At 37.5% G+C, this 25,136-nt stretch overlaps 1 protein-coding gene across 1 annotated transcript; it reads right to left on the bottom strand.

The window, feature by feature from the left end:
• Positions 1-953: 953 nt before the first annotated feature.
• LOC117288346 (guanine deaminase-like) lies at positions 954-22,119 on the bottom strand. Its single transcript, XM_033769166.1, has 13 exons — positions 21,955-22,119; positions 18,176-18,261; positions 16,878-17,049; positions 14,280-14,367; positions 12,766-12,868; positions 11,243-11,378; positions 10,279-10,386; positions 8,990-9,087; positions 8,090-8,157; positions 5,808-5,957; positions 4,605-4,732; positions 2,200-2,227; positions 954-1,598 (listed from the first exon to the last, which is right to left on the bottom strand). The coding sequence occupies exons 1-13, from the start codon at positions 22,054-22,056 to the stop codon at positions 1,516-1,518; spliced, it is 1,350 nt and encodes a 449-aa protein (XP_033625057.1). The 5' UTR covers positions 22,057-22,119; the 3' UTR covers positions 954-1,515.
• Positions 22,120-25,136: the final 3,017 nt, after the last annotated feature.

Below are 25,136 nucleotides of genomic sequence, written 5' to 3'. Positions count from 1 at the left end.
AATCTTCAAATCGGGACCAGATGATGGGGAAGCTTGACACCTGTCTGAAGGAGGTTAGAAGCTGGATGGGCTGCAATCATCTGGTCCTTAATGACAACAAGATGGAAGTTCTTCATGTAGCTTCCAAATTCAGACCATGTCAAGAGCTCTCCCCGATCAATATAGACAGTGGTCAGGTCACATCTTCAACATCAGTGCGTGACATGGGTGTCATCATTGACAAGAATCTGAACATGAGTCGTCACATCAACATAGTCTGCCGAAACGCCTCTCTTGCTCTGAGAAGGATTAGAAAGATTCGCTCCTTCTTAAACAAAACTACTACTGAAACCTTGATTCACGCCTTTGTCTCATCTCTTCTAGATAACTGCAACAGTCTCCTGTACGGCATTCCTGATAAAGACCTCTCTAAACTCCAAAGAATTCAGAATTCAGCAGCACGGCTCATCGCTAGATCAAAGAAGCAGAACCACATCACCCCCATTCTACAAGAACTCCACTGGCTTCCTGTCAATGCTCGCATACAGTACAAAGTCCTGCTCCTCACGTTCAATGCTGTCCATGGTCTCTCCCCTCATTACATTTCTGAACTGATAACGCCATACACCCCAACAAGGTCACTTAGATCCTCTTCACAGCTTCTCCTACAAGTTCCCCCATACAGAACAAAAACGTACGGTAAAAGAACCTTTGCTTTCAGCGCACCCACACTTTGGAACTCTCTTCCTGCTACTCTCCGTTCCCAGATAAACCCGGATCTCTTCAAATCCCATCTCAAAACTCACTTATTCACTAAATCTTTTTTGTAATATTGTATTGTTTAGTTAAATTGTTGCTTTCTCTTGTATAAATTAATTTGTTTATTTGTTTTGTAAAGCGCATTGAGAGTACTTGCAGTACTGAATTGCGCTATATAAGCATTTCTTATTATTATTATTATTATTATTATTATGATACACACATGGTGTTACTGCAAACCAAATATATATCATTAATGCTCTTTTACATGGCACATTATAAAAGTTCATAAAATTATTAGCGATGGACCAATCTACGTGGAATTAAATACATATGCTATATCTCTGTGGCTAAATCTCTCTTATACTATCATGTGAAAATCTGACCATTAATTTCACCTGCTGCACTACTGATCTCTAGTATCTCTTGTATAGCAACCTCCAGATGAGCAAACCCTTTGTATTGGTGTTTGCCATCTCTTCCGCAACTACAAAAAAACCTGCCCCGAATCATGTGACGTAATGTAGCAACTGTCGGAGGAATTCAAATTTAAGCGATAACTTGTGATCAAGCAGACAATTATTTAAATGTAACATGCGAAGTCAGAATCCCACAAACAAACCAAATCATTCTGATCATAATACTATTGTTTTACCCGTATGGAGAGTCCTGGTGACTGGCAGAGAATTTTCATGCAATATACATATACAATGATTTTTTGCAAAATTGAGATACATGTACTACGTGTTTGCATTGAAGCGCCGATTTCACATGTCACTAAAAAAAGCTGTTACTGTCTAACGTTGTTGGAATAACCTTCCTGCCAGAAACATAAACTTCCTGTATATTACGATCATCTCCTGAAAAAAAAAAAGGGCAACAAATATTAGTAAATAAAACAGCTTAAGCACTGCTGTGTTTTATAGTTACAATGGTAAACAGCAGCTATCTTGTGTTCTGTTTTGGTTTATCCATAGAGCTATATATATTGACTAGAGCGCTAACTTGCCCCGCGTTTTGAAGCCACCCTGGGGGCAGACAATTTTGATGTGTTGTGTGACTACAGAACGATTTTAATTTTAAGAGATACACATTGCCGCGCTATTTTTAATTCGGCATTTGCACTTTCGTACGCGACTGCCCATTCGCGCACGTCCGCGCTACGAAAACCGTAAGTTCGACTTGATTGACGTACTAAAAAACATGACGCACATGACGCGCGCAGTTTTTTATGCTCATCAGCAGATTGTGCATTCACATTTACTGCACTTTTTGGTTCGATGACACATAGAAAAGGACAAACGCGCTATCATGCAAATAGCCATACAATTGCCATACAAAATTTCAAGCTTTTGTATTGGTTTGTACATAAACATGGATGCGCCCACACAGCTTCAAAACCTTTCGTGCGTGTGTAACCGCACATATAATTCTGAAGGGTATAATCAACGTGTAACTTACCAAGGAAAAGGAACTTCTGCACAATATCCTGTAACAAATCATCATAGCAGAAGTGTTTTATGTAAGAAGTTTTATATTTGAATGGTACGCAATCCTATACAGACTCAGGTGAGATTTAGGTGGTAAAGCAAGGGGAGGGGGTAAACAAAAAAAATTACTTGTGGACTGTCTTAGATAACTAAATTTCTCCAGATTTTCTCACACTAGTAGCTGACAAAAGAAAAAGAAGATTGGTCAAAAAGGAGTTGTACATACATACTGAAAGTCCTCATGTACATGATTATTTAAAAGAATGCTTTTACGTTCCATGTATTTTATTTGAGAAATTACTATTAGCTGTTGCAAGTATTGAGCTGTGAGAAATTACTATTAGCTGTTGCAAATATTGAGCTGTGAGAAATTACTATTAGCTGTTGCAAGTATTGAGCTGTGAGAAATTACTATTAGCTGTTGCAAATATTGAGCTGTGAGAAATTACTATTAGCTGTTGCAAATATTGAGCTGTGAGAAATTACTATTAGCTGTTGCAAATATTGAGCTGTGGGAAATTACTATTAGCTGTTGCAAATATTGAGCTGTGAGAAATTACTATTAGCTGTTGCAAATATTGAGCTGTGAGAAATTACTATTAGCTGTTGCAAATATTGAGCTGTGAGAAATTACTATTAGCTGTTGCAAATATTGAGCTGTGAGAAATTACTACTAGCTGTTGCAAATATTGAGCTGTGAGAAATTACTATTAGCTGTTGCAAATATTGAGCTGTGAGAAATTACTATTAGCTGTTGCAAATATTGAGCTGTGGGAAATTACTATTAGCTGTTGCAAATATTGAGCTGTGAGAAATTACTATTAGCTGTTGCAAGTATTGAGCTGTGAGAAATTACTATTAGCTGTTGCAAATATTGAGCTGTGAGAAATTACTATTAGCTGTTGCAAATATTGAGCTGTGCGAAATTACTATTAGCTGTTGCAAATATTGAGCTGTGAGAAATTACTATTAGCTGTTGCAAATATTGAGCTGTGAGAACTTACTACTAGCTGTTGCAAATATTGAGCTGTGAGAAATTACTATTAGCTGTTGCAAATATTGAGCTGTGAGAAATTACTATTAGCTGTTGCAAATATTGAGCTGTGAGAAATTACTATTAGCTGTTGCAAATATTGAGCTGTGAGAAATTACTACTAGCTGTTGCAAATATTGAGCTGTGAGAAATTACTATTAGCTGTTGCAAATATTGAGCTGTGAGAAATTACTATTAGCTGTTGCAAATATTGAGCTGTGAGAAATTACTATTAGCTGTTGCAAATATTGAGCTGTGAGAAATTACTATTAGCTGTTGCAAATATTGAGCTGTGCGAAATTACTATTAGCTGTTGCAAATATTGAGCTGTGAGAAATTACTATTAGCTGTTGCAAATATTGAGCTGTGAGAACTTACTACTAGCGGTTGCAAATATTGAGCTGTGAGAAATTACTATTAGCTGTTGCAAATATTGAGCTGTGAGAAATTACTATTACATGTAGCTGTTGCAAATATTGAGCTGTGAGAAATTACTATTAGCTGTTGCAAATATTGAGCTGTGAGAAATTACTACTAGCTGTTGCAAATATTGAGCTGTGAGAAATTACTATTAGCTGTTGCAAATATTGAGCTGTGAGAAATTACTATTAGCTGTTGCAAATATTGAGCTGTGAGAAATTACTATTAGCTGTTGCAAATATTGAGCTGTGAGAAATTACTATTAGCTGTTGCAAATATTGAGCTGTGAGAAATTACTACTAGCTGTTGCAAATATTGAGCTGTGAGAAATTACTATTAGCTGTTGCAAATATTGAGCTGTGAGAAATTACTATTAGCTGTTGCAAATATTGAGCTGTGAGAAATTACTATTAGCTGTTGCAAATATTGAGCTGTGGGAAATTACTACTAGCTGTTGCAAATATTGAGCTGTGAGAAATTACTATTAGCTGTTGCAAATATTGAGCTGTGAGAAATTACTATTAGCTGTTGCAAATATTGAGCTGTGAGAAATTACTATTAGCTGTTGCAAATATTGAGCTGTGAGAAATTACTATTAGCTGTTGCAAACTGCTTACCAACCAAAGGACCTACGGTATAAATGCAAAACATAGTTAATGGCATGAAGTTTCAAGCCTAGCAAGTCTTTCTAAGAGGCTTTATGACAACACAACACACATGAATAGATTGATAAATGCACCATAATCAGTCAAGTGGAAATACATAAATAGATAGAGAGAGAGAGAAATGACACAGAAAAGGGCAAGGGGAAACCCCTTAGTTCTGTACATGTGTTGTCATTGAGCTTTCCAGAAAGCTTCTGTCATGGTTGAAAGGTCAGGCCATTAACTATTTTTTATGCACATAGTACATTTGTAACTAACCTCTATGGAGTCGGAAAAAGATGAGTTGAAAACATCAAAAGGACTTCCAGCTGCCTTAGGGTTCACTAGGAGAGCGTCAAACTCCTTGCCAACCACAAAGTTACCGATGCGATCTTCAAGACCCAGTACTGAAACAGTCACAAAAACTCAAACAGTCAAAATACATTTAGTGGCTTCTTATTAACAAGCATATCCGTCACTCAGTGATACTCAAAGCACTATAACAAACAGTTATTCTGGCAAGGTATGTGGGACTAAGTTTGAATTATGAGACCTACATGTACATGTACTCCTTTTACATAGCACCATTCAATGGTTTCAGGAGGTTCCGGCCCAATATGCTGCCTCTGGTTAAAGTCTCTATTTTGTTCATGCAAGTTCACCACACACAAAAGTTAAAGCCCTATTTGCAAGGTGGTTCAAAGGTGCTTGGGTGAGAACAAGCAGAAAGCTTGGTTTCATGCTCAAACACTCTGAAAACAGGAACCAAGTTGGTTAGACTGGTGAAACATGGCCCAATGGACATTTCCGTATAACAGACAAAGACTATACAGACATTTGGTGAGCGTGCTTCTGTACTCCATCTCATCGAGATAAATGGCAGAAAGAAGAGCTGGTCTTAATAATGTGGTGACAGATCTTCGTTAGGAGATGTACATATAGTTACTAATAATAATGAAGACTTGTAATGTGCACATAATATATCCACCCTGCTGGGTGTTCAAGGTGCAGTTGTCTAATATATATACAGAATAGCATCAGAGAAGGTAACAACATCCAAGTTTGATTGTTCAAGGCACTGGACATAATTGCTAAATACTCAACATAATTATTAGCATAAAACCTTACTTGGTAACGAGCAATAGAGAGCTGGTGATAATATCAAACATTGTGAGAAACGGCTCTCTCCGAAGTAACAAAGTTTTTGAAAAAGAGGTCTCAAATATTAAAATACTTCAGACCTGAAGCCTTTTTGTTATGCAACAGAAAGCACACAGGGGTGATTTTTCTTTCATTATTTTATTGCAACTCCAATGACCAATTGAGTTAAAATGTTATGCATATGTTGTGATACACTAAGTGAGAACACTGGTCTTTGACAATTACTAAAGTTGTCCAGTGCCTTTAAAGGAAAGTCAAGGATCGGTTATTATTTTCAGGAGTTTTGTTGGTGAATTTTAAACTGGTTATTTGAAGATGTACCTTGGCTTCCTCCTAGAGTGGCCAGATAAAAGAGTTCTTTATAGTCTATACTGTTGTAGGCTGCTCCTTGCTGCATCTTGTGAACATTAGTTGCAATAACTGACTGCCTAATAGAACTGAGCATAGATGGAGAGTACCCACCAGAAACATCTATAGATCAACAAAAACAAAAGTCAATTCTGTTTTAGGTTAAATTTCATTCAAAACAATAAAATCAAAGACAAATTGAAATATACACAGACTTTAAACTGCAAATCACAATGTTGTAATGGGGATGGTTAACAACTATGTTCATACCACCTTTGAAAGGGATGCTGCAGTGAATTCAAATAAAACAGTTAATTTTGCTGTCATTTATTTCTGATATATGTATTGAACATCAAAAAATGTGTTTTGTTTATTCCCGACATATCTGACTTGCGTAATTAGCGAATAAGTCATGCCCCCCCCCCTTTTGTGGATTGTTACCGCCCCCTACCATCGACGTCACGTCGGGAATTCAAACATATCGTCGGCAAAACGAGTCTGGTCCCTAACTACACGCGCCTAGGTACCACATGTGCACACAGCCAGGGGGCCCGGCGGCTCGGGTTACCGACATGACATCACGTTTATGCACATGAAGGCTCCCTTTTAGGGGTGGGGTGGGTTCCCATAATCTCTTGAAAACCATTTTAAAAATACTTGCGCATTTAATAAAAAATAAAAATAAATATTTCAGGTTTAAAAAGTCATGTTTAATCGTTTCAATGAAAAAAAAAAAAAACTGCAGCCACCCTTTAATGTAAGAATAACATTGTAACTGCAAGTACACTCAGCAATGTTTCCTTTCCCATTCATATATACATGTAGAGAGAAGGCACTGTACACATTTTGGCAATTACTCAAATCATATATTAGCATAAAACCTTCTTTGGCAAAGAGCAACAGAAAGCTGTTGATAGTATAAAACATTGTCAGAAACAACTCCCTCTGAAGTAGTTTTTGAGAAAGAGGAGAAGCCTTTATCTGACAGCACACTATCTATTAAAGAATATTCATTGTGGTTTTACCCTTACACTGATGTGAGTTAGCACTGTACACTCATAGCCCTACATGTATATAGGACTCATGCTCTGTACACAGATACAGAGTCCTAACTATGAAGGCCCGTTTCTAGGGCGGAAAATTTTCAAAGCCTCATAACTCAAATCTTACCTGCAACAAGCCACTAACTTCAACAGAATCACAATCTATGGCGGCATACATTTATCTGTGGTGGGTTTTGGTCCTCATATATTCCTCACAAATCCGTCATTTTCGTGAAATAATGCAGCTCCCAACGTTAAAAAATTCCTGTTTTGATTGTTTTCTCACACTGTTGTCTGTTGCCATGCGTACGCGTATACATTCGCGTGCAAGACGCATGATGCAAGACGCATGAATTCTTGGTCACCATTATCTTGTCTGCACAGCGTAAACACACAAACACAACGCAATATTTGCGCGTCGTGTGTCTTGCGTACACACGGCAGACTGTGAGAGTACAAACAAAAATTTGAATTTCTTAACGTTGGGAGCTGAATTATTTCATGAAAATGACGGAATTGTGCAGAATATATGACGATCAAAACCCACCGCAGAAAAACATTTGCTGCCATGTTGAAATTAGTGGCTTGTTACAGGTAAGATTTGAGTTATGAAGCTGTGCAAATTTTCCGCCCCAGAAATGTACCCTGATGTCCAGGACGTCATTGTAGTACAATAATAATAATAATAATAATAATAATAATAATAATAATAATAATAATAATAACTTTTGATTTATATAGCGCCTAATAATTAACACTTAATTCTCTAAGCGCTTTACAAAGAAGTACACTATATAAACTACAACAACATAAATATAAGGGGACAAATAACACCACTACATGTACATGCATAACGACACAACAATACAAGAATGGTTAACTATTGTAAGAAAAGGTGTGTCTTTAAGGCACTCTTGAAATCAACAAGGGAAGATGTATTCCTGATCGTCAAGGGCAGAGAATTCCACAGAGTTGGAGCCGAAGCCACAAAGGAAAGGTCTCCATAGGTACGTAGGTACTGCAAGGAGGTGTTGTGACGATGATCGAAGTGTACGCACTGGATTGTGCTTATGAATGAGATCTGACAATGCGAAAGTGTAAGGCCACCAGGGCTATGTATACTCGGTACTTGATGCCCAACATCAACCATATTATGCCTGATGTTTTGAAGCTCTAATTAAATGAACTCAAAAAAGTCTTAACATTAATTACCTGTGCCTAATCCAAGCTTGATGCCTTTGTCCCAGAGTTTCCTTAGATCTAAGATACCATTTCGTAACCTGAACAACACAAACATTCAAGCCAAAAGTTTTAACTTGGACAGTTTGGCTATGTGCATGACACACAGGCAAAGGTCAACAACCCTATTCCTTTTTATGTAAGAGTTTTTAACGCCAAAGTTACTGTATTTTCCTCTCAAGAACTTTTGATTGATTTCCCCCTCAGGTAGTTTGTTTATGTAAATTATCAATAATTAATGTTTGATGTATATTATACATATTTTTGTCTTTGTGCAATTCCCTTTTTGATGTTGAATGCACCAGCAGTTTACTGAATGTATCTTTTTAAAGACACTGGACACGTTTGGTAATATTGTCAAAGACCAGTCTTTTCACTTGGTGTATCCCAACATATGCATAAAATACAAAATCTGTGAACATTTGAACTTAATTGGTCATAGAAGTTGTGAAATAATAATGGAAGAAAAAACAAGCTTGTCGCATGAAATTGTGTGCTGTCAGATGCTTGATTTCAAGACCTCAAATTCTAAATCTGAGGTCTCGAAATCAAATTCGCGGAAAACTACTGCTTTCTAAAAAACTACGGTACTTCAGAGGGAGCCGTTTCTCACAATGTTTTATACTATCAACACCTCTCCATTGCTTGTTACCGAGTAAGTTTTTATGCTAAAAATTATTTTGAGTAATTACCAATAAGGTGTCCACTGCCATTAATAAATGTGAGGTTTTAAAGTTTTTACATTGTACGTGGAATGATGTATCACTCAAATCAGCCTTTGGTTGCCTTGTGATTTTTAATAAACCTTTAATGAATGAATAAAACTAACAAACCACAGTAAATGTAAAAAAGGTAAACACAAGTTTGACTCACATGAAGTTTGAGCAAGGACAGTGAGACACAGCAGACCCATGATGTTTAATTACTTCAATCTCCTTGTCATCTAAGTAGATACTGTGAGCAAATACACTCTATTATGAAAAATAACAATAATACACCAGATTAGTGCAACGGAATACAACAGTTTTCTGGATTATCAATGAAGGTAATTATCTGGGGATTATGTTATGAACCAGATTTAATCACAAGCTTTTCCCATACATAAAAGTAGCTTAAAGGCAGTGGACATTATCGGTAATTACTCAAAATAATTATCAGCATAAAACCTCACTTGGTATCGAGTAATGGGGAGAGGTTGATAGTACAAAACAGTGTGAGAAGCGGCTCCCTCTGAAGTGAGGTAGTTTTTCGAGAAAGAAGTTATTTTCCACAAATTTGATTTCAAGACCTCAACTTAGAGGTCTCCAAATCAAGCATCTGACAGCACACAACTTCGTGTGACAAGGGTGTTTTTTTTCTTTCATAGTTATCTTGCAACTCCGACGACCAATCAAGCTCAAATTTTCACAGGTTTGTTATTTTCTGCATACATGTATGTTGAGATACACAAAGTGAGAAGACTAGTCTTTGACAACTACCAATAATGTCCAGTGTCTTTACTACTAATAGTGGCTTCTTATAATTTATAGCGCGCATATTCATCACTCAGTGAATCTCAAAGAGCTTAACATACAATACTTTCCTGCAAGGTACATGTATGTGTGACTACGTTTGAATTAAGAGATCTACTCCTTTTACATAGCACCATGTAATGCTTTAGAAAGTGCTGTGGCGCAATATGCTGCAAATCAAACCAGGAACATTGAGGAGAGCCCCTTCTCATTTCGATAAGTGCACTGGTCTCTTTTACAAGTACATGTACATGCGTTAAACACAACAAGGGACCAACTGCTTTACGTCCAATCCGGAGGACAAAGCATCATGGTTAAGTGTCTTGCTTAATGACAAAGGGGTCACCACTGGGACTCGAACCCACGCACTGCTGATCAGAAACACCAGAGTTTGAATTCCGTGCTCTTAACAGCTCGGCCACGGCACTTCCATAGACCTTCAAATCTTCAGTACCCACACGTTTATGGGTGGAATGAGGTGCATTCTGGTCTAGATAGTGATCAAGTTTGGTCCCTAGCTAGACCAGCATGCATTTCATTTAAAAGTTAGCGCTTGCGCAATGAGTGTTTGCGAAAACGTCTATGAACCAGAAACAATCACAAGCTTTTACCAAATACCTCACACTAACATATAAATAGTGTTAAATATACCTTTTTGGTAACCAACCCACACGACTGGTAAACATCAGCGTAACTGCTACACTCTGGGAATAGTTCCTTGACTAAGGAAATTTCATCCTTGTTCTCTGATATATGTGTCTGTAAAATGAAAAAGAAAATTCTGGTTGACAAATGACCAAATAAGGCTAAATGTTAAATCTGTCTTTGTTTTAAAATCTTTAACCTTTTCATACTTTATCAGTTTCAAACAAAAAAATGAACAAAATCTACATAGGACTGAGATGATGTCTCCAAAAACACTTTCAAAATTGATCTATGATGTGCGACCGTTTAGATTTGCAAACCAACAAATGACGAAATGATGAGAAAATAGAATTAGCTGCCACAACCAACCAAAACCAAAAAGATTGATGGTATAAATGCAAAACAAAATAGTGAAAGGCATTGGATACAATCGGTAATTGCTCAAAATAATTGTTAGCATAAAAATTTACTTGTTAGCAATCAATGGGGAGATGTTGATAGAATAAAACATTGTGAGAAACGGCTCCCTCTGAAGTAACTTGTTTTGAAGAAAGAAGTTATTTCTCACTAAAATATTTAAAATTGATTTTGTGACCTAATCATTTGATTTTGTGCTCTCAAGTTCAAGCATCTGAAAGCACACAAATTGTTTTCCTTTCATTCTAATCTCGCAACTTTGACGACCAATTGAGTTCAAATTTTCACATGTTTGTTAGTTTTTGTTCAAATGTTAAGATACATTTTGTGCACAAAGTGAGAAGACTGGTCTATGACAATTACCAAAGGTGTCCAGTGTCTTTAATGGCCTGACGTTTCGACCCAAGCAGAGTCTTTCTCAAAGATTTAAAAGAGAAAAGCCTTTGAGATAGACTCTATTAGGGTTGAAACGTCAACTATTCTTTTTTGCAAAAAAAAGATGTAATCAAATAAAAGGGATAACAAATTAAGATAACAGCTTGATTTAAACTACCTGTATTGGTAACCCATACAACTCAGCGAGGTTAGCTAGTTTCTTCATGAGTGTCACAGTACAGCTTACAGCAAAGCGAGGTGTGATGATAGGAGTAACTAGAGGATTGTTCAAACATTGAACTTGCTTGATAAACCTGTAAGACCAACAGAAACATCCCTGAACTGACAGACCTTGATAAAATATTGACAAAGATTCACTCTACTGGAAGTGTAGTGGCAATGCGGTTAAGAGCACTGAATTCAAACTCTGGTGTTTCTGATCAGTAGAGTGAGGGAATTCGAGTCCCCAGTCGTCAAACACTTGTGTCCTTAAGCAAGACACTTAACCATAGTACCTCATCCTTCGGATGGGATTGCAAGAGCAGAATTTGGGGGTAAGCTGAGCCACGAAATTAGGCCCAGTGTCTTGTGCCCTTTTATTTTTTACAGATGGGTGCATTTTCCTTTCGTCAAAACAATACAATTTTGTTCGCAATATTCATTGAAAAGAATGACACAAGAAGCACTGGATTCTTTAAAGGAACACTATGCCTTGGATCGGACGAGTTGGTCTATAAAAAGCGTTTGAAACCGTTTGTTATGAAATGCATATGGTTAGAAAGATGTTTTAAAAGTAGAATATAATGATCCACACAAGTATCACTCAAAATTGCACGGTTTTATTTTTACGTCGCGAACTATCACGGTCGGCCATTTATGGGAGTCAAAATGTTGACTCCCATAAATGGCCGACCGTGTTATTGGACGAGGTAAAAAGAAAACCACGCAATGTCGATCATTTTTGTGTAGATCATTGTATTCTACTTTTACAACATCTTTCTAACCATATGCATTTTATAACTAACGGTTACAAAACGCTTTTCAAAGACCAACTCGACCGATCCAAGGCAATGTGTTCCTTTAAAGCCACTGGTGGACACCTTTGGTAATTGTAAAAGACCAGTATTCTCACTTGGTGTATCCCATCAAATGAATAAAATAACAAATCTGTGAAAATTATGACTCAATTGGTTATTGAAGTCGCATGAGAATAGTGAAAGAAAACAACACCCTTGTGGCACACCTTTGTTGTGCTTTCAGATACATTATAAAAGGCTTCAGATAAGGTTTTTTAATATTCGAGTGAGAAATGACCTGTTTCTCAAAAACTAAGTTACTTCAGGAGAAAAGTTTTCTCACAATAATTTACACTTAAACAGCTCTCCATTGCTCGTTACCAAGTAAGTTTTGATGCCAAAGAACAATTATTTGAGCAATTACTAATAGTGTCCAGTGCCTTTAAAAGAAATTGGACTGCCCTAAGGCTGACCCCGAACAGTGCTGTGTATTGAGAGAAGTTGCAACATGAAGGGACCAGTTTTCTTTGGTCACGTGGTTGCTGGACGCCATGTTGTCTCCAAATGCAGCACAACCCAATTGACAGACTAGTCTGGCACCCCATGTGTTTCTTGGGGAACATAACTCTCCCAATATACGGATCTGACCCCGTAAAGAGTGAATACCTCCCCCTAGAGTTCTTACCATTCAGTGTCTTTAAAAGACTGCTCTGTGGTCTCCACGTAGTACTCAGGAGAGTTAGCATCCATGTTGACTTTGCCAACAAAGGCTCTCTGTCCAAAATGTGCTGTGACGGAACAAAATTAAAGATTGTTAGTAATGATAAAAATGTTTATAAATTGCATTAAGCCCACTAGTTCAAACACTCTGCGCTTGCGATTCAAATTTTTACATCACAGGGCTGTTTTTCGCAGCAAATGATTTGCAGCAAATGTTTCGCAGCGAATGTTTTGCAGGAGTTGAGCACAAGTCAACTGATGCAAATTATTCTTTGCGAATTTGTGACCTTAAAACTAGTATCATATTCACATTTGCAAGAAGTATGAACTGGGCTTAAATATTATTTTGGTTCAACCCTAAAACGATGCTTGCCCTTTGGTGTGCTATTGCGTTTTACTTTGAAGTGGGTTCATGAGACTGAGCCTTCCACACAATTTAATTTGTTAATTTGTTTTTATTTTAGCAAGCACTGAAAAGAAAATCTATGTAATTTGTCTTATGGGTTAGTATATTTTGAAACTCAACGGAGCGGCATACATGCCAGACTCCCAGTCAACATTTGAACATTATTTCTTTCTGTTAAAAATATTTATACACAATGACAATTATTCAAGTGAAGAAAAACACAAGACCGCCAGACTTGCCAGACTGGCCCATGGATACAAAACACTGGCCTAGGGCCGACAATCCAGTGTCAAGTTCATGCCGTGACTGTTGTCAACCACCAAGCATATCCAGGGAAAAAAAGCCAACTGTCAGAATCCTAATTACACACTCTACATGTAGCAGTGGGCAACAACCCCAATCAATTTAAAAAATAAATGGTTACGTTAAGGTTGCCGATCTATAACCCTTCACCAGTCATTTCATAGTACATTGTGTTGTAGCCCAGTCAACTTATTGTACAAACTGTGTTTTCACCCGAAAAGGTGTGTTAACAGGCTTACAGGTAAACCCTTACGGGCTCTTTTACACATCATGCACAATGGACCCACAAGATAGTTCTTTAGATAAGAGAATACTAGAACAACACTAACAAGGCCCCACAAACAGGATCCAAGGTTGTGTGTGCTTACAACTAAGCTATGGGCAACTGGTGTGACTAGTGTCGAAGTTGCAAGTATTGATTGGTGTTTATTCGAGTCATTACTACCGTTTTAAACTACTCAGTTTATCGTGCCGCCATAGCTAAGTACAATGGTCTACACTACCTGCTTTGTGAACCAACTGCATTTTCACGACTATTCGGGACAACATAATTTACTTACGAAACACAATCAGACATCAGTGACACAATCCTTCAATCCTTTCAGTATGAATGTTTTATTATTTTGCATATTTGGCAAACAAAATGCCTCAATGCATCTTGGGAATTAGTCGCGACAAGCGCCAAAAAGTGGGACAATTTGAGGCGCGACTAGTTTGGTTTTAATTTTCACTCGTCGGCCAGGCTTACTAACAACTAGCTGATGACTTACCAACAATCTCTGCCAGTTTGAGAGAGGCTTCTTTATGAATGGTTGCAAAGTAGCATGCTGTTGTTGTTCCATTCTTTAATGTTCGATGCTTGAAATAGAAAACAAGTACAATCATTATTAATTATGGCTGAGGTATTAGGTACAAATTTGACATTTATTTCAGCAAGTGTTGGTATTAATTAAGAGTCCTTCAACTTGGCAACTAGGCTTGATATTAAGAACAATTAGGCCTAGAACTTGGGTCTTAAAGGGAGAATGGTAATTTTCCACTGGTAAGAGGGCACTTCTAAAGGCAGTGGACACTATTGGGAACTACTCAAAATAATTATTATCATAAAACCTTACTTGGTAAAAAGAAATGGAGAGCTGTCGATAGTATAAAACATTGTGAGAAACGGCTCCCTCTGAAGTAACGTAGATTTCTCGAAAGAAGTAATTTTCCACGAATTTGATTTCGAGACCTCAGATTCATTATTATCTTGCAACTTTGACGACCAATTGAACTCAAATGTTCACAGGTTTGTTATTTCGTGCATATGTTGAGAGACCAAGTGAGAAGACTGGTCTTTGACAATTACCAATAGTGTCCAGTGTCTTTAAGAGATTAAAAAAAAAAACTGCTGTGAGTTCTGCAGATTAATTCAAGGCCAGGTAGCAAACAAGCTTTATCTTCAAAATAATATCAAAATAATATCAAAGCTGATTTATAAAAAAACGTGTGAAACTGTTATGCCCATGCCAACCTTTGTGGACCCCAGGTTTAATCTCCAAGTAATCTTGTTCACATTTGAGGTTTTCCTTCCAGGTTGTTTCCTTTGTGCTTTTGGATATGTGTAATAAACTAACTTATCCAATTAAAGGAACGTTACAGAATTGGTTAGAAACAAAAAACGTGAAGATAGATTTACATAAAACTTAAAACATCCGTTTAAACTGTTTGAAATTTAACATAAATGATGAGAAATAAATAATCTAATTGTTGTGTTTGGAGTTTATCCCTCAGTGACCGTTTTATCATTTTTGTTTTGGCATCGATGCAATGCAAAAATTTTAATCGGTTTTTCACTATTCTCTCGTGACCCAGATGGCCAATTGATCTCTAACTTCTACAGGTGTGTCAGTTTATGTACATAATATGGTGGATTACATTAAGTGCTTACACTGCCAGCAACTTTTTGCTAGCAAAACCAATTCTGTGATATGTTTGGTTGACTAATAACCTGGCATCCTTTTTTCTGATCATTATTTAGTCTGTGGATTGACATGTAGCCAAAGAACCTGCATATTTCATCTCATGCATTTGTTGAGGAATTGAACCAGAATGTACTATAACAATCCAACATTGACTCTTTCATGTTGATAGCGACCAGTTTAAATCTTTAAAACAAACTTTTTGTACAAGGAAAAATAAATCGTACCACCGTAGCTTTTCAGAATGGGAAAGGGGACTGTTAAGGGTGCTATTGGTATTTTGGGGGTCACCATTTGCAAAAAAAACCTGAATAAACAACATGTCCATGTGTATGCATGATTAATTTATCACAAAAATAAATGATGGATGAAAGGGTTTTAAAGCAAACCCTTCAAAAACACTACATCACGTATCAAGCCCCCACAATGCAGCAAAGACAAAAATTTGAAAAAATTACTTGTCATTGATCAAACGATTATGGTAGCAAGGTCCATAAGCTTAAATACACAAATCCCACTTGACAATCATTTGCAAACAAAAACCTAACCCCGACATGTCAACAGCATTGTTGAAACTTTTTTCAGAATTATAAAATGTACACTTTTAAAGACACTGGACACTACTGGTAACTGTCAAAAACCAGTCTTCTCACTTTGTGTGTCTCATTCTCAACATATGCATAAATTAACAAAACTGTGAAAAATTTGAGTTCAATTGGTCGTCAAAGTTGCAAGATAATAATAAAAGACCCTTGTCACTCGAAGTTGTGTGCTTTCAGGTGCTTGATTTCGAGACCTCAAAATCTAATTCTGAGATTATGAAATCTCAAAAACTACATTACTTCAGAGCAAGCCGTATCTCACAATGTTTTATACTATCACGAAGGGTGTCGTGGCCAAGTGGATAAGAACACCGAACTCAAGCTCTGGTGCTTCTGTTCAGCAGAGTGTGGGTTCGAATCCCGGTCGTGAAACTTGTGTCCCTGAGCAAGACACTTAACTATAATTGCTTCTCTCCACCCAGGGGTAAATGGGTACCTGCGAGGGCAGAGATGGTTCTTGTGATTGATTTAGCCGAGTAGCGCATATTAATGTTGCACAAGGCTGTATACTCCCCACCAGGGAGCTGAGATGGTTTAAGGAGTGATTTTAGGCCCAGTGACCAGGGGTAATAATGTGAAGCGCTTTGGGACGCCCTCCGGGTGTGAAAAGCGCTATATAAAAACGGGTTATTATTACTATTATTATCAACCATAGTGTCAACAGCTCCCCATTACTCGTAATCAGGTTTTATGCTAATTAGTAATAATTATTTTGAGTAATTACCAATTGTGTATACTGCCTTTAATGAACACAATTGTGCAATATTGTTACACAATATTCATACAAAACAGCTGGTTTACCTACCACAACTTTCCTGTAGGCATCAGCAGCAAATTCCAGATTAGCAAACTTAGCTTCCGTGGGGAATGTGTACTTATTGAGCCATTCTAGCAGTTGTAGATTCATGGCTGTGCCGGTATATACATACTGTGGAGCATGGATGTGTGTATCCACAAAACCTGGAATAAGGAACTGCCTATAGACAAAATTAAACAAACAACAAATGTATGAACCTGTCAATTACACTTTTTTGATGTCCCAATAAATCAGACAATTTTTTTTTTTAAAGTTTTGTCCGCAACAGCAGTGTGGCCAAATGCCAATGTAAACACCTGGGGACCAGTAAAAGTGGTACGGCTAGTGTAGTTTTTAAAGAAAATGAGTTACAAATTATCTATCACCATTAAGATTTCAATTTTAAAGCAAAAATCAAGAAATCTTTTTCCTTATTTAGATTCCCTCCTTGCATAAAAAGCCCAGGAGATCAATCAACTAACAGCAAAGTTCTCAATCTTACTTAAAGGCCTAATTGTGTGAGATCTGAAAAAATTTGAATTTTTTGAAGAAAAAAAAACCTGCTAGAATTCACATCTCCGGAGTCACCTCAGATAATGGGTAGGGTTAAAGGGACATGTTGCCGTTTGATCTGGCGAGCTGGTATATATATGAAAAGCGTTTGAAACTGTTTGTGCTATTTTCATATTGCTTAATTAAAATGCAAATAACTTCCAAACTGGCTAGTTTGACGATTGTGGATTTATGTATTGGTAATCAGCATGTAAATGTCTATTAATTAAACCTGTTTCCACGCTCATGCAAGAGGTGCGCCATGAAAACTTCATTTCTAAGCACATTTTCACTGCACACCCTGTGGTCTATATGGTTAGAAAGATGTTCTAAAAGTATAATATAATGATCCACACAAATATGCATCAAAGATGAAGTGGTTTAAGGAAAACCGTGCAATTTTGAGGCATATTTGTGTGGGTCATTATATTCTAACCAGTGTTGTATGACTTGAGTCCACGACTCGGACTTGAGTCAGTTTCGAGTCACAATTTCGGTGACTCTGACTTGACTCAAGTCACTTCGGCAAATGACTTGAGCGGATGTCAGACTCGGACTCGACTATCATGACTCGGACCAAGTGACTCGTGACTCGACCCAAGTAACTTGAGACTTGAGACTCAGACTCGACACAGGTGACTCTACCACAACACTGAGTCTAACCATGCATTTCATAACAAATGTCTTCAGACCGCTTTTCATAGACCAACTCGTCCGATCCAAGGCAACGTGTCCCTTTAAAATGATGACTTTACCCTTCCATGACTTGGACATCTTCCAGCTGGAAGCCATGTTGCTGTGAGAGCTCTCGAAGGCGACCTTCTGGTTCAATGAAAACTATCTGTTGTGTAAAAGAACACAAACCAAAGTTAAGCATTTCATTCCTCACCATTCCTTCCACCCCAACCACCAAAACAATACTCCGTCTTTGGACCCTATTCTGTAGTTCACTGCAGATGAACATTTGACAGCAGAGCAAGTTTGCAGTTCATTTAACCAATTTAAAACAGTTCGTAATCAATTAATTAAAAAGTGTGAGAGCTGCTTTGTACATCTTAACGGTAAACTTAACTTTAAAACAATTTTTAAAGGCAGAAGAAATTGGACTGCTGTGCTGTCATACACCAGACAGTGCTGTAGCCATGGTGGGCGGTACCGGGCGGGCCTGCCCAGCAGCCGATTTCACTAACTTTACGCAACTGTGTAAGTGCACTTGCGTAAAGTTTTGTAAAATCGACTGCAGAACTAAAAAAAAAAAATTGCCCAGCACTCTGGGCAAAATACACTGTGCTGCTCAGCACAGATTTCCCCTGGATTGCACTGAAGCAATGATGGTTCCATATCTAAGCATGAATAACTTTGTTGAACTGCTCGTCCTTGATGGACTCAAAAGGGTTACGAGACCATCACTAGAATTAGTCAAGCTACAACACTGGTAGTACAGTGTAGTAATATAAAATAGGTTTGAATCATGCTAATGCCAAAGAATCAGCAAATGGCCCACATCTGACTTGTTTTTCCTACAAATTAAGAGCCATCCTTTTTGAAATAATTTCTTCTTTTTCCTTTCTAGTACAGCCTTCACAATAGACCATTGACGCCATCCAGTCACCATCTAAGAAGAAAAATGGTGACGAAACAATCAAAACACGCAGATTTGTCAGCCAGGTTTATTAGCCAATGAACAACCTCCTTTTGACCTGTATGTGAGGGCGCCCTACTGAAATGACGCCATGTGTATTTATAAGTTCTATTGAAGATAGCCGAACTGCCAGACACACCACAGCAAATCCCTTCCCTGCTCATTCCTATTCCAGCTAACAAAAACTGTTTATTCAACTCATTACATGTATAATCAAAGAACTGTCCCAGAATGGAACGGCCTACCAGATCCTACTACGAAGCACAAAATCAGTCATCACTTTCAAAACCCATCTAGACAAACTAAATTAACCTATAAATATTTCTGAATTATCAAGGGGTGCCCTTCAGGCGATTGTACAGTAAAATGCAGATCTAGAAGTGTGTACTAGGGTCTTTAAATTGACATGTACATGCATTGTTTGGTCAGTTGTGGTGCTCTTATAACCACTCGGCCATGACACTTCCACTGTCAATAGAATGTTTTCAAAATGTAGTTGTTGAATGGAATGGCCTAAGGGTATCTCAGATGAACGCACAGCTCCACACAGAATCAAATCCTGTGGATTGCAGGAAACATAGTATACACATAATGAATGTTTATGAGTGCAATGGTGCGAATATGTTCATGAGTTGAAAGATGGAATGTTCTATTCAACAAGGCGGAGCCGAGTTGAATGGAACATTCCAGCTTTCAACGAATGAACATATTCGCACCATTGCACGAATGAAAAACATTCATTATTTGTTTTATATAACATCCAAGTAGATCTTTGTCATTTTGATTGAAAGATACAACTTTCAAAACAAACAATTTCAACTGTAGAAGCCGAATGCTAGTAATTTTACTATGCCTTCTTGCAGTAACACCTGCTGCGTAACCAAAGACACGCGCACGCAGTGATGTTTTTACTCAGCTTTTTCGTTCCATCCGAAAAGTACCATTGCACGCTGCCAGCGTGCAATGGTACTTTTCGGATGGAACGAAAAAGCACGGTGAGTGACTCAGCGTGCAATGGTACTTTTATTTGCTATCACGTGACGGACAATCCTCCAATCAAATGGCAAGGATCTGCTTGGGTGTTATATAAAACACAATAAAGCAGTGTGCAATCATAGAAAATACAAGAATAAATAGTGCAAAGACCACTTTATTAAAGTATTTGAGAATATTTTATAAAATTTTGAATTATGTCCTGCTGTCAGTGTCAGAATCCTGTCCTTGTGGGTGACCTCTCTTTAAAGCCATTTTATATAACACCCAAGCAGATCCTTGCCATTTGATTGGAGGATTGTCCGTCACGTGATAGCAAATAAAAGTGCCATTGCACGCTGAGTCACTCACCGTGCTTTTTCGTTCCATCCGAAAAGTACCATTGCACGCTGCCAGCGTGCAATAGTACTTTTCGGATGGAACGAAAAAGCTGAGTAAACACATATCACTGCGTGCGCGTGTCTTTGATAACGCAGCAGTGTTACTGCAAGGTAGTAAAATTACTTAACATTCGGCTTCTACAATTAAAAATTGTAGGCCTACGTTTTGTTTGTTTTGAAAGTTGTATCTTTTAATCAAAATGACAAAGATCTACTTGGATGTTATATAAAACAAATAATGAATGTTTTTCATTCGTGCAATGGTGCGAAATGTTCATTCGTTGAAAGCTGGAATGTTCCATTCAACTCGGCTCCGCCTCGTTGAATAGAACATTCCATCTTTCAACTCATGAACATATTCGCACCATTGCACTCATAAACATTCATTATGTGTATAATATACACTTTCGGGACAGAACAAAACAAAAAAAAGTTCACAGATTTACAAATAACTTACACTTACAGGGTTTACAGTAACTTAGTAAGGCAATGGTGAAAGACTTAGTTCTTGAAATATTATTCCATGAAATGCTTTACTTTTTGAGAAAAAATTTAAACAATTATCAATTCTCTATATCGTGAAGTACGGGTCTATTTTAAACACATGTCATGACACGAAGTGTGGGCATTTGGAAAATACTGTTTACCGAAAGTGTCCATGGCTTCAAAAACAAACCAAAAAATAATCATTCGTGTTTATTCAACCATGCCTCAGTTTACTGGGGCGCTGTACTCCTTTTTTTCCCTTTAAAATTTGTCAATAGTGGTCGAACTAACACTTAATTTGTTTTGACGTCAATGCATAAGGTCTATTGAAAGAAGGAATGTTCTATTCAACTAGCTAGGCTTCGTCTTTCAAATTATTTGCACCATTGCACTTCAAGGAGTCATATTAATGAACATCTGTATACTGTATTACTATTGTCATGGAGGCTACCCCCATGTTGAGCCAGCAAACAAATGTCTAAAGACACATCACACCAGCTTTGCGCATTTGTTTGGATGGGATGGCAAGTGCTTTATATAGCGAGAGTGTCTTTGAAGATCTGAGTTGCTGGAAATCACACTACCGCCTCCCGTTATTTATTATTAGCTAGACTAATTATGTTTATGGAGTAATAATATTTCTCAATTTTAAGACTTCCTTAAGGGAAAAGTTTCTGTAGTGTATGGCGCCACCACTTTTTTTATTCTATATGAAATAATACAGTATCTAATTTACCTCAATGAGATATCCCTTTTTGTAAAAAAGAGTGAAAAAGTGGTGGCGCCAAACGGAAAGTTATCCCATCGTAACTTAGGACTACCCATACGTTTTAATATCTTTTAGTTTTAGGAGTAGTCCTGACTCCTGACCTAAATCATAATTGTTTTGTGGTGCACTGAAGTGAAACAATGCAATGCTGGTGTGATGTGTCTTTAGACATTTTTTTGCCGGCTCAACACAACACAATACACGGATACACTAAACTATACAATACAGATACAGATACAGTAATAAAATGATTTATTAGCCTACCTTATTTTTGTTGACACCGATAATATGGTTGTGGAGTATCTTCAAAGGCTGACTGGCAGACTCGGCATGCACTAATGTTCCTTGAAATATTAAGAAAGACATCTTAAACAACCATTCCCAACAACCATGGAGGAAGAAACAACTAACCAACGTTTTAGCCACCCCCGTATACTGTGTATAGCTCTGATGCTGTTGTTTTTTACGTACATGGATAATGTACATCCCGTACGGTTTGCGTTGGATCGATGACGACACCCTACTATTACAGGGAGGGAACTACTACAGATGACGGCACAGTAGCAGCCGCTGCTGAACATCTGACATGACGTAACCTTCGACCTACATCGAGAGGTTCGTGACCCCGCAAAAAGTTCATTGTGCGTGCCGTCGGCCATGTTGAGTATTGTGTCGTCTGCTCGCAACAGCAGACACACGTTTGAAACCGAGGAACTTGGTTTTTCTCCGTCAGACAAAATGTTGTGAAAGGTAATGTTTTTTAAATATTTTTTGATTGTATATATTTTATTCACTGCACTGAGTATTTCCCCGCCAAGATGACTGTAAGGGCAATTACTTAGTCGACTAAAAATATAGCACGTACAGCGGGCCTACGGCCTATACGCATTATCCGTGTATAATGTTTGATTATTTTTTTTTTTTTTTTTGTATTGTGTTAACTTTGCACTGATTATTTCCCCGCTAAGATGACTGTAAGGGTAATTACTTATAACTTTATAGTTGACTTATATAGCACGTGACACTGCTATTAAAATGACACACTTATTTTATTGTGTTGAGCACATTAGGTATAATTCAAATACACGCGGATAATAGTCATAAGTGTCGTCACATTGCCGACAAGTCAGGCGGTCTTTGTTACAGAACATTGTATAACACGATGAATTTGGAATCCGCAGTGGTATTTGGTTCCCTCCTCAACAAAGCCATATATTCATAGCCGCGGATTTACTCGACCAAAGGCTCGTAAGAGTCTGGTCTCCCCCTCAACAATAACCACCGCTGCATAGCAGAGGAGATATCCGACTAAAAAGGCTTGTATGAAAGTGGTACCCTCCTTTAAAAAAACCCCTCATAATCACAGCCACTAATTGCCGGGGAGTTTATCTGACTGAAAAGGAAGAATTTCTTGTAAACACAGCAGATAAAAAAAAAACACGCGCCAGTTGGTATTGACGGCTCGGAACACTTTGAAGACAAAGTCAATTTCTGCAATTTTTTTTTAAAAATAAGTACACTTAATGATTGGTTGCTTTATATAGTATGTTGAATGATTTGTTGCTTTGTTTCCAATAACGTTTACACAATTAGAAATTCATCGTGATTTATCGAGCGTACGTCCAATGTCGCGCGCCCGGCGTGACGAACTTCCAATTTTATATGTTATCATGGAACCCTATACAAACTAAATAGAAACGGTAGTTTTATTGGTCTTTAAAGGCAGTGGACACGTTTGGTAGATGGCAAAGTTGGTGTATCTCAACATATGCACAAAATAACAAACCTGCGAAAATTTGAGCTCAATCGGTCATCGAACTTGCAAGATAATAATGAAAGAAAAAAACACCCTTGTCACACTATAGCCCTTTTCACACTACAGGTATTTCCCGGGAAGTTCCCGGGAAATGTTAGTCGATCTGTTCACACTACCAAAAAAATCCCGGGAAATAACATTTTCCCGGGAACTAATTTACCCAGTTAAGGGGTAGGGTTAAAGGAGTTGACCCCGGGAAAAACGTTTTTCCTGGGAAAAGCATCTAGTGAGAATGAAAGCGGGTTTAACTTACCCTACCTTTTGCTTCCACTGTGTTGAGACGCATTAATGTTGAAAAGTCACAGACGTCACAAATAGCGCGCCAAATAATTCCCGCGGTCAAATGAGCCCTTTTGTGTTTTTTCTTTCTGAAAGTGTTTACATTTAAGTACGAAAAAAGTGACTTAATCTGCAATTAACACAGAAAAACATGATTTAAAAAATAAGACCACATGAATGAAGTAAGAAACGAATAATATATTTGGCGTGAACAAGGCTGTGGCAAGCTGCCCTCTCGTATGTACACCACGTGTGTATTATTTCTTCTTACACAAGGCCGTTGGCGTACATGCGTGCTATTCGATCGATATTGCTATCAGTAAAAAACATTTTAGCTCAATATTAATTTTGCCTCACTTAAGATGGGTAAAAGCGACCGGTGGAGTGACGATGAAATATCGAAACTAGTTGCTCTTTGGGCCGATGATGAAGTACAAAAACAATTTGATGGGACGACAAGAAACGGGAAAGTTTTCTCAAAATTGGCTGACTGCCTGCGTGGTGCTGGATATTAACGGACCCCTGCACTGCAGAAAAAAACTGAAAACCTTGGGGGAAAAAAAGACTATAGGTCAGTAGGATACACTGAAAACATCACTTAGTCAATTGTCAAAAAAAAAATAGTCATTTACATGTTTAATTTGACTAATCTTTAATTGGCCACTCAATCAAAAGATTAGTCAATACACACTGAAATGACAAATTATAGTTTGTCTTTGAAAATGGTTTAAAATGACTAATTGATCTGGAGATTGGTAATACACGAAATTAATTTAGTCATCCAAGAAAATTAATTAGTCATGCAGCACAACTATTTAGTCTTTCAATTAGTCTGACAACACCAATAATTAGTCTTTTACACACTTCTGTTATAATTAGTCACTGTAAATTTATTGCAAATCCAACACAACTCCAACTGAAGCAACTTTGTTAACCATCAGTTTCTTTGAGAACAATCTGCTGAATAACTACTGAATCTCAAATTTTTTTTAACATTCTTAAACAAACTTCAATAGATTTTTTTCCCAACTTGCAAAGTTAAAAAGTTGTTTTAACAACCCATTAGTCCCACCTACAGTACACACCGTGATGACAGGACTTTAATAAAGCGGTATTTAAGGTCAAATTTATCGACAGTGAAACAATTATGAAAGTAAACAAGTATCACAAGTCTCTAACTTTACGTGAAAACCTGTAATTTTGTATGCCCTTTCAGTGCAAAATCTTGAACACAACTTCAATCGCTGCCAACAATAACTTTAAGAGGTACATTCCATAGAGGAATTTGTTTGTTAAAAAGTTTAATTTAACACAGTTTAGACGCAATATTATGGAAATTTAGTATACAGAA

Source organism: Asterias rubens, chromosome 3, assembly GCF_902459465.1.
Source record: "Asterias rubens chromosome 3, eAstRub1.3, whole genome shotgun sequence".
NCBI lineage: Eukaryota > Metazoa > Echinodermata > Asteroidea > Forcipulatida > Asteriidae > Asterias > Asterias rubens.
The sequence above is the reverse complement of the archived record's forward strand: the minus strand, read 5'-3'. Positions and strand labels throughout refer to the sequence as shown.

What these genes read in the sequence shown, in the direction of transcription:
- LOC117288346 (XM_033769166.1), bottom strand. Translation starts at nt 22,056, where the DNA reads ATGTCTTTCTTAATATTTCAAGGAACATTAGTGCATGCCGAGTCTGCC. An exon ending in TCGGTGTCAACAAAAATAAG is followed by an intron (nt 18,262 to 21,954) that starts GTAGGCTAATAA and finishes TTTACACAACAG; the next exon opens with ATAGTTTTCATTGAACCAGA. An exon ending in TCTTTTAAAGACACTGAATG is followed by an intron (nt 11,379 to 12,765) that starts GTAAGAACTCTA and finishes TTGGTCTTACAG; the next exon opens with GTTTATCAAGCAAGTTCAAT.